Raw genomic sequence first — 12,500 nt, forward strand, 5'->3', positions numbered from 1 at the left:
GTGCGTGTGCGTGCGTGTGTGTGTGTGTTGATAGGTTTGCTCATTTGGGTCAAAACCAGCACAAAGTGGAGCGACACGACGACATGAAGAAATCAGACGCCGTCATCAGTCTGTGAGTGTACACACACACACACACACATCATTTCACATTAAATCAGGCTCTGTGTGTGTGTTTGTTGTGTGTTAACGCACATGTGTGTGTTAATCCATGTTTAGTGTGTGTGTTAATGTGTATTTAGTGTGTGTGTGTGTTAGTGTGTTAATGCATGTGTGTTTGTTTGTTTGTTTGTTTGTGTGTGTGTTTGTGTGTGTGTGTGTGTGTGTTAATGCATGTGTGTCTGTGTGTGTAATGCGTGTGTTAATATGCGTATGTGTGTTAACGCGCTTGTGTGTGTGTTAATCCATGTTTATTGTGTATTTAGTGTGTGTGTGTGTGTTAGTGTGTTAATGCATGCGTGTTTGTTAGTGTGTGTGTGTGTGTATGTGTGTGTGTTGTGTGTGTTAATGCATGTGTGTCTGTGTGTGTAATGCGTGTTAATATGCGTATGTGTGTTAACGCGCTTGTGTGTGTGTGTTAATCCATGTTTAGTGTGTATTAATGTGTATTTAGTGTGTGTGTGCATTAGTGTGTTAATGCATGTGTGTTTGTTAGTGTGTCTGTGTGTGTGCGTTTATTGTGTGTGTTAATGCATGTGTGTCTGTGTGTGTAATGCGTGTGTTAATATGCGTATGTGTGTTAACGCGCTTGTGTGTGTGTTAATATGTTTAGTTTGTGAGTAAGGTGTGTGGGTGTGATAGAGGGAGAGAGAGATCATGTCATGATAATGCATGCAGTGTGTGTGGGAGCTTGTGTGTTAGTGTATGTGTTTATTGTGTGCTAATGCATGCGTGTATCTGTGTTAGTGTTTGTATTATTGAGTGTGTGTGAGTTTGTGTTTGTATGTGTGTGTGTCTGTGTTTTAGTGTGTGTTAATATGCGTTTAGTGTGTGTTAATATGCGTTTAGTGTGTGTTAATATGCGTTTAGTGTGTATTAATGCATGTTTAGTGTGTGTGTGTGTGTGTGTGTGTGTGTGTGTGTGTGTGTGTGTGTTATTGAGTGTGTTATTGAGTGTGTGTGTATAAGCTTGTGTTTGTATGTGTGTGTGTGTCTCTGTGTTAGTGTGTGTTAATGCATGTTTAGTGTGTGTGTGTGTGTGTGTGTGTGTTATTGAATGTGTGTGTGAGAGAGCTTGTGTTTGTATGTCTGTGTGTTAGTGTGTGTTAATGCATGTTTAGTGTGTGTGTGTGTGTGTGTTATTGAATGTGTGTGTGAGAGAGCTTGTGTTTGTATGTCTGTGTGTTAGTGTGTGTTAATGCATGTTTAGTGAGTGTGTGTGTTAGTGTGTGTGAGCTTAAGCCACAACCACACGTGCAGCAGGTGTGTGAATATTTCCTGATGTTGCGTAACATCATTTTTCACACACCACCGCTGGCGCTGTCAAAAACATGTGTGTGTTTTCTTCACTTGCGTTCACACTGGCACCTCATTGGTTATGGGCGGAGTTTGCTGTAGATCTGATTTTTATTTGGTATTTTTGTAACGCGTCTGGACTGAAGAGTGTTTGCTTACACACGTTTATAAAGGTCACGCCTGTGCTAAGCATGTGACCTGTGTGTGTGTGAGAGGGAGAGAGAGAGAGAGCAACTAATCCACTGTCATTAAAAAGACTATATATACATCCAAGGGCCACTTTATTAGGTACACCTTGCTAGTACCGTGTTGGACCCCTTTTGTTTTCAGAACTGCTTTAATCCTTCGTGTCAGAGATTCAACAAGCTGCTGGAAATATTCCTCAGAGGTTTTGCTCCATATTGTCATGATAGCATCACACAGTTGCTGCAGATTTGTCGGCTGCACATCCATGATGCCAATCTCCCGTTCCACCACATCCCAAAGCTGCTCTATTGGATTGAGCTCTGGTGACTGTGGAGGCCATTTGAGTACAGTGAACTCATCGTCATGTTCAAGAAACCAGTCTGAGATGATTGAGCTTTGTGACATGCTGCGTTATCCTGCTGGAAGTAGCCATCAGAAGATGGAGACACTGTGCTCATAAAGGGATGGACATGGTCAGCAGCAATACTCAGGTAGGCTGTGGCGTTGACACCATGCTCGATTGGTACAAATGAACCCAAAGAAAATCTCCCCCACACCATTACACCACCACCACCAGCCTGAACCGCTGATACAAGGCAGGATGTATCCATGCTTTCATGATGTTGACGTCAAATTCTGAGCCGAGCATCTGAATGTGTGAGCAGAAATGGAGACTCATCAGAGCAGGCAACGTTTCTCCAATCTTCTATTGTCCAGTTTTGGTGAGGCTGTGTGAATTGTAGCCTCGGTTTCCTGTTCTTAGCTGACAGGAGCGGCACCCGGTGTGCTCTTCTGCTGCTGTAGCCCATCCGCCTCAAGGTTGGATGTGTTGTGTGTTCAGAGATGCTCTTCTGCAGAGCTCGGTTGTAGCAAGTGCTTATTTGAGTTACTGTTGCCTTTCTATCAGCTGTAACCAGTCTGGCCATTCTCCTCTAGCATCAACAAGGCATTTGCGCCAACAGAACTGCCGCTCACTGGATATTTCCTCTTTGTCGGAGCATTCTCTGTAAAGCCTAGAGATGGTTTTGCGTGAAAATCCCAGTAGATCAGCAGTTTCTGAAATACTCAGAGCAGCCCGTCTGGCAGCAACAACCATGCCACGTTCAAAGACACTTAAATCCCCTTTCTTCCCCATTCTGATGCTCGCTTTGAACAAGACCCAAGGCATTTAACGCTATTTGATTGATTTTATTTAGAAAATTATTTATCTTTTTATCTTTATTATTATTATTATTATTATAAACACTTTTCAAATACAATAATAATGATATTAATATTAGTCATTTATTAATTCATTCATTTTCATTTCAACTTAGTCCCTTTATTAATCAGGGGTCGCCACAGCAGAATGAACCGCCAACTATTCCAGCAAATGTTTTAGGCAGCGGATGCCCTTCCAACTGCAACCCAGTACTGGGAAACACCCATACCCACACACACACACTACGGCCAATTTAATCAATTCCCCTATAGCGCATGTGTTTGGACTGTGGGGGAAACTGGAGCACCTGGAGTGAACCCATGCCAACACGGGGAGAACATGTAAACCTTACATAGAAATACCAACTGACCCAGTCGTGACTCGAAGCAGTGACCTTCTTGCTGTGAGGTTACAGTGCTAACCACTGCGCCACCGCACCGCAATACTATTAATTCATAATATTAATTCAACTCCAGTCTTTGTTTTCAGATTACACATGTAGTTGAGTTTGTGTGTTGTTAAGGTCAGAGAGCGTCTAAGAGGAGAGCAGCAGCTGCTGTGAGTGAGTCAGACATGATGAAGTGTCCACATCTGCTGCTCACTCTGTTTACATGCTGTGTGTTATTGTGCAGCTGCATTATTAATGATGCCATTCACTTCTGAATGTGAGGGATTTCCACTGACGTTTGTGCATCAGTGTGTGTGTGTGTGTGTACTTGTAATTTTCACACACTTCAACACAAGTGAGGCGTCATGGAGGTTTTATTTATTTACAATATGATGTGTGAGTGAAATGAAGTCAGTCTGGAGCTCTGTGTGCGTGTGTGTGTGTGTGTGTGCGCGCGTGTGCGTGCGTGCGTGCCTGTGTGTGTGTGTGTGCGCGTGCGCGTGTGTGTGCGCGTGTTTGTGTGTAAACGCACGTGTGTGTCTGCGCGTGTGTGTGTTTTTTGTATGTGTGTGTGCACGTTTGTATGTCTCTGTGTGTGTAAGTCTGTCTGTGTGTCTCCCTGTTTGTGCATGTGTGTGCTTGTTTGTATGAAAAAGTGTGTGTGCGTTTGTGTGTGTGTGTGTATCTTTGTTTTTGTTTGCGCACGTGTGCATATGCGTGTGTGTGTGTGTGCACGTGTGTGTGCTTGTTTGTGTAAGAGTGTATGTGTGTATCTTTGTTTATGTATGCGCACAAATATGTGTGTTCGTATGTGTTTCTCTGTGTGTGTGTGTGTGTGTGTGTGTGTGTGTGTGTAAGTCTGTCTGTGTGTCTCCCTGTGTTAGTGTGTTTGTTTGTTTGTATGTTTATGTGAGAGTGTGTGCGTATCTTTATGTCTCTGTATGCATGCACTGGTGTGTGTGTGTGTGAGCGCACGTACGCGTTTGTTTCTCTGTGTGTGTAAGTCTGTGTCTCTCTGTATGTGCATGTGTGTGTACGCGCATGTGTGTGTGCGTGCGCTTGTTTGTGTGAGAGAGTGTGTTTGTGTGTATTTTTATGTTTCTATATGCACGCACGTGTGTACACGCATGTAAGTGTGTGTGTGTGTGTGTGTGTGTGTGTGTGTGTGTGTGTGTGTGTGTGTGTGTGTTTGACACTGATGATGTCACAGCTCCTCTCTCCATCTGTCTGAAGTGGACACGCAGCTCTGACTTCCACAGGAAGTAGGAAGTGTCACTTCCGGAGGTCTCACTCTCTGATAATACACTGCAGGAAGTGAATCAGAGCAGCAGCAGACTGAAGGACGACTGCAGCCGCACATTCATCCTCCTGCCTGAGCTTTTATCCAGCAGTTCACACTGTTTAACAGAGAGGGAGAGGGGGGTTATATCAACACATTTCTAATCATAATAGTGTTAATAACTCATCTCTAATAACTGATTTATTTCATCTTTGCCATGATGACAGTAAATAATATTAGACTAGATATTCTTCAAGACACTTCTATACAGCTTTTAAAGGCTTAACTAGGTTAATTAGGGTAAAGTTACATTTACATTTAGTCATTTAGCAGACGCTTTAATCCAAAGCAACTTACAAATGAGGACAAGGAAGCAATTTACAACTATAAGAGCAACAATGAATAAGTGCTGTTGGCAACTTTCAGGTGTGTAAAGTCTAAAAAGGAAAGTATTAGTACTTTTTTTTATTTTTTTTGTAGTACAGTTAGTGTGATGTTCAGAGAGGCAATTGCAGATTAGGAAGTGTAGTGGAGACTAAATAGTTGAGTTTTTAGTGGTTTCTTGAAGACAGCGAGTGACTCTGCCGTTCTGATGCAGTTAGGGAGTTCATTCCACCAACTGGACAGATTGATTGCGAGAGTTCGGGAAAGTGATTTCTTCCCTCTTTGGGATGGAACCACGAGGCGACGTTCATTCACAGAACGCAAGTTTCTGGAGGACACATACATCTGCTGAAGTGAGAGCAGATAAGAAGCAGCAAAGCCAGAAGTCGCTTTGTAAGCAAACATCAGAGCTTTGAATTTGATGCGAGCAGCAACTGGCAGCCAGTGCAAACGGATGAGCAGCGAAGAGACATGTGCTCGTTTAGGTTCATTAAAGACCACTCGTGCTGCTGCGTTCTGAAGCAGATGAAGAGGCTTGATAGAGTTAGCTGGAAGCCCAGCTAGTAGAGAGTTGCAGTAATCCAGTTTGGAGAGAACAAGAGCTTGAACAAGGAGTTGAGCTGCATGTTCAGATAGGAAGGGTCGGATCTTTCTGATGTTATAGAGTGCGAATCTGCACAATCGAGCAGTTCTAGAAATGTGGTCAGAGAAGTTTAGTTGGTCATCAATCGTTACTCCAAGGCTTTTCACCATTTTGGATGCAGTAATGGTTGCCCCATCCATCTGGATTGAAAAGTTATGGTGTAGAGTCGAGTTGGCAGAAACTTCAAGCATTTCCGTTTTCGTGAGGTTCAGCTGAAGATGATGATCTTTCATCCAGTGTGAAATGTCTGACAGGCAGGCTGAGATGCGAGCTGGAACCGAGGGATCATCAGGGTGAAAAGAGAGGTATAGCTGGGTATCATCAGCATAGCAGTGGTAGGAGAATCCATGTCTCTGTATGCCTGATCTGAAAGATGTGTAGATGGAGAAGAGAAGTGGCCCAAAAACAGAGCCTTGAGGTACCCCAGTGTTTAGATGCTGTAGGTTGGACACCTGCCCCCTCCAAGACACCCTGAATGACCTGTCAGAGAGGTAAGATCTGAACCATTAAATAACAGTGCCTGCAGCGCTCAGTGACTCAAGCGTAGATAGCAGGATCTGGTGGTTGACAGTGTCAAAAGCAGCTGACAGGTCCAGCAAGATGAGGACTGATGATTTAGAGTCTGCTTTAGCCAGTCTGAGATCCTCCACGACCGAGAGCAGGGCAGTCTCAGTTGAGTGGCCTTTCTTAAAGCCGGATTGCTTGTTGTCCATGAGATTGTTTTGAGTAAGAAAGTCCAGGACTTGATTGAACAAGACTTTCTCCAGAATCTTGGCCATGAATGGAAGCAGGGATACCGGTCTGTAGTTTTCAAGTAGCAGTAAGTTAGTAAGTTAGGGTAATTAATTCAATTCGCCTTTATTTCTATAGCGATTTTACAATGTAGATTGTGTCAAAGCAGCTTCACGTAGAAGACCATAATAAACTGAATCAGTGTAGTCCTGTTTTCAGTGTTTAATTTCAGTTCAGTTTAGCTCAGTTCAGTGTGGTTTAATAATCACTACTGAGAGTCCAAACACTGAAGAGCAAATCCATCGATGCGCAGCTCTACAGATCCTGAAACATGCAAGCCAGTGGGACAGCGGTGAGGAAAAAAACACCAATTGGCAAAAGTGAAGAATTAAAAAACCTTGAGAGAAACCAGACTACGATGAGCATGACCATTACTCCACTGGCCAAACGTCTCATGCAGAGCTGCAGTCTAGGCGCTGGAGAATGCTGGACCTCAGCGAAGACTCGTCTGTCCCTGGAGCGTCACAGGAATCAGTCTCATGCTCTCCACTCCTGCATGACCACCACAGCAGCTGCTCAGGATACGGCCTGGTCCAGGATTATGGAAACCTTGGGATCATCTCTACACAGGTCTTGGATCGCATCAGTGGTCCTGCATAGTCTCTGAGGGCCTTAGCATGAGTATCCCCAGGTGGAAATAGAGAATAAAGAGAATAATTAGCGTAGCTGCTGTTCATAGTGTATATAAACGAGATGCAGAAACCTGCGTGGAGCACATTCATGTACCACATGGCTAAGTGATGCATTGTGTGTATGCTTTACTGAAAAGATAGGTCTTTAATCTAGTGTTGAACTGCCAGAGTGTGTCTGAGCCTCGGACGTTATCAGGAAGGCTATTCCAGAGTTTGGGAGCCATAAATGAGAAGGCTCGACCTCCTTTAGTAGACTTTGCTATTCTAGGTACTATCAAAAGCCCTGAGTTTTGAAATCTTAAAGAGCGAGTTAAATTGTAGCGAGACAGAAGGTTGGTTAGATAAACAGGAGCTCGATTATTTAGAGCTTTATTGGTAAGATGCAATATTTTAAATTCAATACGAAACTTAACAGGCAGCCAGTAAGGAGGATAAAATTGGGGTGATATGATCATATTTTCTAGACCTGGTTAGAACTCTGGCTGCTGCATTTTGTACTAATTGAAGTTTGTTAATAGAGGATGCTGGGCAGCCAGCAAATAGAGCATTACAGTAATCCAGCCTAGAAGTCATAAAAGCATGGACTAGCTTTTCTGCATCTAGCATACTTTCTGCATGGATAGCATACTTCGTAAATTAGCGATGTTTCTCAGATGAAAGAAGGCAGTTTTTGTGACATGGGATATATGGTTTACAAAAGTTAGATTGCTGTCTAATATGACACCCAGATCTTTTATAGTAGCGCTAACGCTAACTCTGTTGATCTACTATCAAAGATCTGGGTGTCATATTAGACAGCTATTAAACTTTAGTAAATTGCTAAGTTACGAATTAGGCAAGCCATTGCAGGGGCGTCCCCAAGGTAAACTCTGGCCACCCATGTGGCCACCCAAATATGATTCTGCTGTTGATATTATTAATTTAAATTTACTTGCATAAATTCACAATATTTCAACAAAAAAATAAACAGCAGCCCCTAAATTATTGTGGATTGATTGTTGCTTCGTTGCTGATTCACTGCCCCTCCCCCTTCCTGATTGTCGTTGACAGCACGCCCACACCTTCAATAGACAGCAATGGCAATTAAATATTTACCTTGAGATACATTAATAGGAGCTGCATTAATAATATTGTGATTCAAAAAGAGTATAGATAAATTATGTTATTACAGTCTGTATTGTGTGTGTGTGTAGTGATGCCTTTTGTTAATTTTTTGGTTGTATTAATTAATTAATTAATCAATCTTTAATAATTTCAGACATGGCATATACTGTATGCCAGGGGTGTCCAAACTCGTCCTGGAGGGCCGGTGTCCTGCAGATTTTAGCTCCAATTTGCCTCTACTCACCTGTAAGGATGTTTCTAGAAAGCGTTGTAAGAGCTTGTTTAGCTAGCCCAGGTGTGTCTGATTGGGGTTGGAACTAAACCTTGCAGGACATCAACCATTCAGGACTGAGTTTGGACATGCTTTTGGACTGCTGTATGCTGTACAATAAAAGTATGTGAAAAAATAAATAAATGAATAAATATATATATATATATATATATATATATATATATATATATATATATATATATATATATATATATATATATATATATATATATATATATATATATGAAAAGTTTTTTTTCTAAATATAGATTTTATTTTTTATTTTTTACTTTTTAGGAATTAATTGTGATATTTTAAGAGTAATTAAATAAATGTATTAAAACCAAATTATTTAATTTACCAGAAACAAAAATATAACATTACACTGATTTCATAACTTTTTTGTGTGTGCGCCACCCCAAGATTAGTTGCTGTATCTTCTCAATAGTATCTGGATGCAGCCTTTATGATGCAAGCTGAGATTGCATCAATAAGCTATGCAATGTCCGACACAATGCACTCGATGGAGTGAGTGACGTCAATGTGATGGGTAGGGTTAGGGGTGGGGTTAGTTGAGTGCATTAAAAAGCATTGGAGGCAGCTCAGACTGCACTGCACCAAGTCTGCATCCAGACCTCCCTCCCTCTTCTGGCCACCCCTGATGAAAATGTTTAGGGGCGTCTCTGAGTCATTGTATAACAGTGGTTTGTTCTGGAGACTATCCAAAACAAATGTTGCTTAAGGGGGCTAATAATATTGACCCTAAAATGGCTTTAAAACAATTAAAAACTGCTTTTATTCTAGCTGAAAGAAAACAAATAAGACTTTCTCCAGAAGAACAAATATTAGAGGAAATACTGTGAGAAATTCCTGAATCTGTTAATTACTGATTCTAATTCCTGATTTATTTACTCCTCGCCATGATGACAGCACATAATATTAGACTAGATATTCTTCAAGACACTAGTATTCAGCTTAAAGTGACATTTAAAGGCTTCACTAGGGTAATTAGGGTAAAGTTAGGGTAATTAGGCAAGTCATTGTATAACAGTGGTTTGTTCTGGAGACAATCCAACACTAATATTTCTTAAGGGGGCTAATAATATTGACATTTTTTCCAGCTGGTTTTCATCTTTCGTCAAAATATCCTCTTTTGTGTTCAAGAGGAATAATAAAACTAAAATGTTTTGAAACAGGAGTATAATAAAAATAATCATAAAAAGAAATAAAATAACCATAGAAAAATCTATATTTTCGGTTTTCAGCCAAACACATCCTGAATGTTTCTGTTCATTTCAGTGCATCTTTATATAGTTCAGCTGGTTTATCAGATCAAGTGAATCCGTCCCGCAGTCCGAGCTCAGTTCATCTATAAAAACACCAGCGGATGATTAGACACTGATTAACTCTAACAGCAGAGCAGAATAAAGCTCTCACTATAGACTGACTCACTTCTGCATGTGCTTTAGTGGCATATCTTAATAGCTCTGAACTCTTGTCTTGAAAAAGAAAGAAGAATGAGTCAGGGTTCATGTGAAAACTGCTTAGGATAAAGAGCTTCATTTACAGTTTCTTTTGCACTTTAGGAGAGAATTAGTCCATAAGTTTCTCTGTTGTGTGTGTGTGTGTGTGTGTGTGTGTGTGTGTGTGTGTGTGTGTGTGTGTGTGTGTGTGTGTGTGTGTGTGTGTGTGTGTGTGTGTGTGTGTGTGTGTGTGTGTGTGTGTGTGTGTGTGTGTGTGTGTGTGTGCGTGCGTATGTATGTGTGTGTGTGTGTGTATATATATATATATATATATATATATATATATATATATATATATATATATATATATATATATATATATATATATATATATATATATTCATATTCTTTTTTATAGACAAAACTGAAGTCCTGACAGGGGATTGAGCGCTTATGTAGAGACCTCAGAAATCATTAAGGATTGTCAGTTTTGCCCAGTATCTAACAGAAAACTGTCTATATATGTGTGTGTGTGGGTTTGGGTGTGTGTGCATGTGCATGTACACAGATGTGAAAAAGTGTTTGTCATCCCACTGATTTCTTTTCGGCTCACTAATTTTGCCAGAATTGTTGTAATTCAGCCACATGAACCGCCTTTTTAAGGTCATGCCACAGCAACTCAATTGGGTTCAGGTCAGGACTTTGACTAGGCCACTCTAAAGTCTTCTTTTATTCTTTTTTTTTCAATTGCATGATGTGTTTACTTGTGTTATATTTGGCTAATATTTAAATTTGTTTGGTAATCTGAAATATTAGTGACCAACATCTTAAAAACAAGAAATCAGTAAGGGGCAAATACTTTTTCACACCACTAGAGAGAGAGAGGTGTGAAAAAGTGTTTGCCCCCTCATTGATTTCTTATCTTTTTGCATGTTTGTCACACTTTAGTGTTTCAGATCATGAAACAAATGTAAACACATCATGAAGGTTTTTATCACTATGGGAAAACAAAATACATAGCCCTGTGTGAAAAAAGTGTTCACCCCCTAAACCTAATCACTGCAATTAGCAGCAGCAACTGCAGTCAAGCTTTTTATTTTTGGTAACTTGTATTGAGTCTGTTACAGCACTGTGAAGGAATTTTGGCCCCCTTATCTTTGCAGAATTGCTGTAATTCAGCCACATTGGAGGGTTTTTCAGCATAAACCACCTTTTTTAGGGTCATGCTACAGCAACTCAATTGGGTTCAGGTCAGGACTTTGACTAGGCCACTCCAAAGTCTTCATTTATTCTTTTTTAAATCTGTTTACTTGTGCTTGCTTTGACTAATATTCAAATTTTGTTTGGTAATCTGAAATATTAAAGTGTGACACACTTAAAAACTAGAAATCCATCAGAGGGCAAGCACATTTTCATAGAACTGGAGAGAGAGAGTGGTGTGAAAAAGTGTTTACCCCCTCACTGATTTCTTATCTTTTTGCATGTTTGTCAGTCTTTAATGTTTTAGATTATCAAAAAATGTAAATATAAGTCAAAGATAACACAAGTATATTCTGTCATAAAATACAGGGATTCTGGAATGAGGTCTTTAAAGTGCTTTCAGATGTTCTTGATCAACATATAGATCCTGACCCAATGCTTATTAAATTAGGACATTCTGATTATACATATTCACTGAGCAGTCCACAACAGAAATTCCTTGCATATTGTTTGATTACAGCCAAAAAGCTGCTATTATTGTATTGGAAAAATGTTAATCCTCCAACTGCCAAACTATGGCTTGAAGAATTGATATCTACTCTGCACCTGGAACGAACCAGATTTATTTTAAAAGGCAATATTGGACAATTTTCGAAAATTTGGGGCCCTTTCTTTTGTTAATTCATGGGGAATTCTTCCCCCCAAAGCAATGTATTGTAACTAAAAGTTGTTTTGATTATGACTGTAGTGTATACTTACAGGCTGGGCTTGGGGTGTTTGTTTTTTTTGTTTGTTTGTTTTGTTTTTGTAAATGTATGCATATCAGAAAACTAATCCTGGAATATGTGATTATTGTAAGTTTATTCAACGACCAAATAAAAAACTTATTTGACAAAGTTAACACTATTAAACACATCATGAAGGTTTTTATTACTATATTGCTGCATAGCCCTGTGTGAAAAAGTATTTGCCCCCTAAATCTAATAACTGCTCTGGCCACAATTAGCAGCCGCAACTGCAGTCAAGCATACCACTCCACTCCAAATCTGAGATATTAAATTGTGACACATGATAAAAATAAGAAATCTGTGGGGGGGTGGACTTTTTCACTGGAGCAAGAGAGTGAAAGACAGTGGTATGAAAAAGTGTTTGCCCCTAAACTGATTTCTTAATTTTTTTGCATGTTTGTCAGTCTTTAATGTTTTATATTTTCAAACAAATGTAAATATTAGTCAAAAATAACACTATTAAACACATCATGAAGGTTTTAATTACTATATTGCTGCATAGCCCTGTGTGAAAAAGTATTTGCCCCCTAAATATAAAAACTGCTCTGGCCATAATTAGCAGCAGCAACTGCAGTCAAGCATTTTATTGTCCATAACTTGCAATAACTCTGTTATAGTATTGTGGAGGAACTTTGGCCCACGCATCTTTGCAGAATTGTTGTAATTTAGGGGGTTTTCCAGCGTATACTACCTTTTTATTGTCATGCCACAGCATCT

At 40.0% G+C, this 12,500-nt stretch overlaps 1 protein-coding gene across 4 annotated transcripts in view; it reads left to right on the top strand.

Moving 5' to 3' along the window:
• Positions 1 to 12,500, top strand: part of fig4a (FIG4 phosphoinositide 5-phosphatase a) — a 125,892-nt gene that overhangs the window by 112,093 nt on the left and 1,299 nt on the right. For 2 of the 4 annotated variants that reach the window (NM_001442771.1, NM_001442772.1), the window contains 1 exon segment: positions 35 to 112. In NM_001442771.1, the coding sequence (NP_001429700.1) occupies positions 35 to 112 (78 nt within the window). 4 annotated transcript variants of the gene reach the window in all.

This window comes from Danio rerio, chromosome 20 (assembly GCF_052040795.2).
Source record: "Danio rerio strain M-AB ecotype USA chromosome 20, GRCz13ab, whole genome shotgun sequence".
In the NCBI taxonomy this organism is placed as follows: Eukaryota; Metazoa; Chordata; class Actinopteri; order Cypriniformes; family Danionidae; genus Danio; species Danio rerio.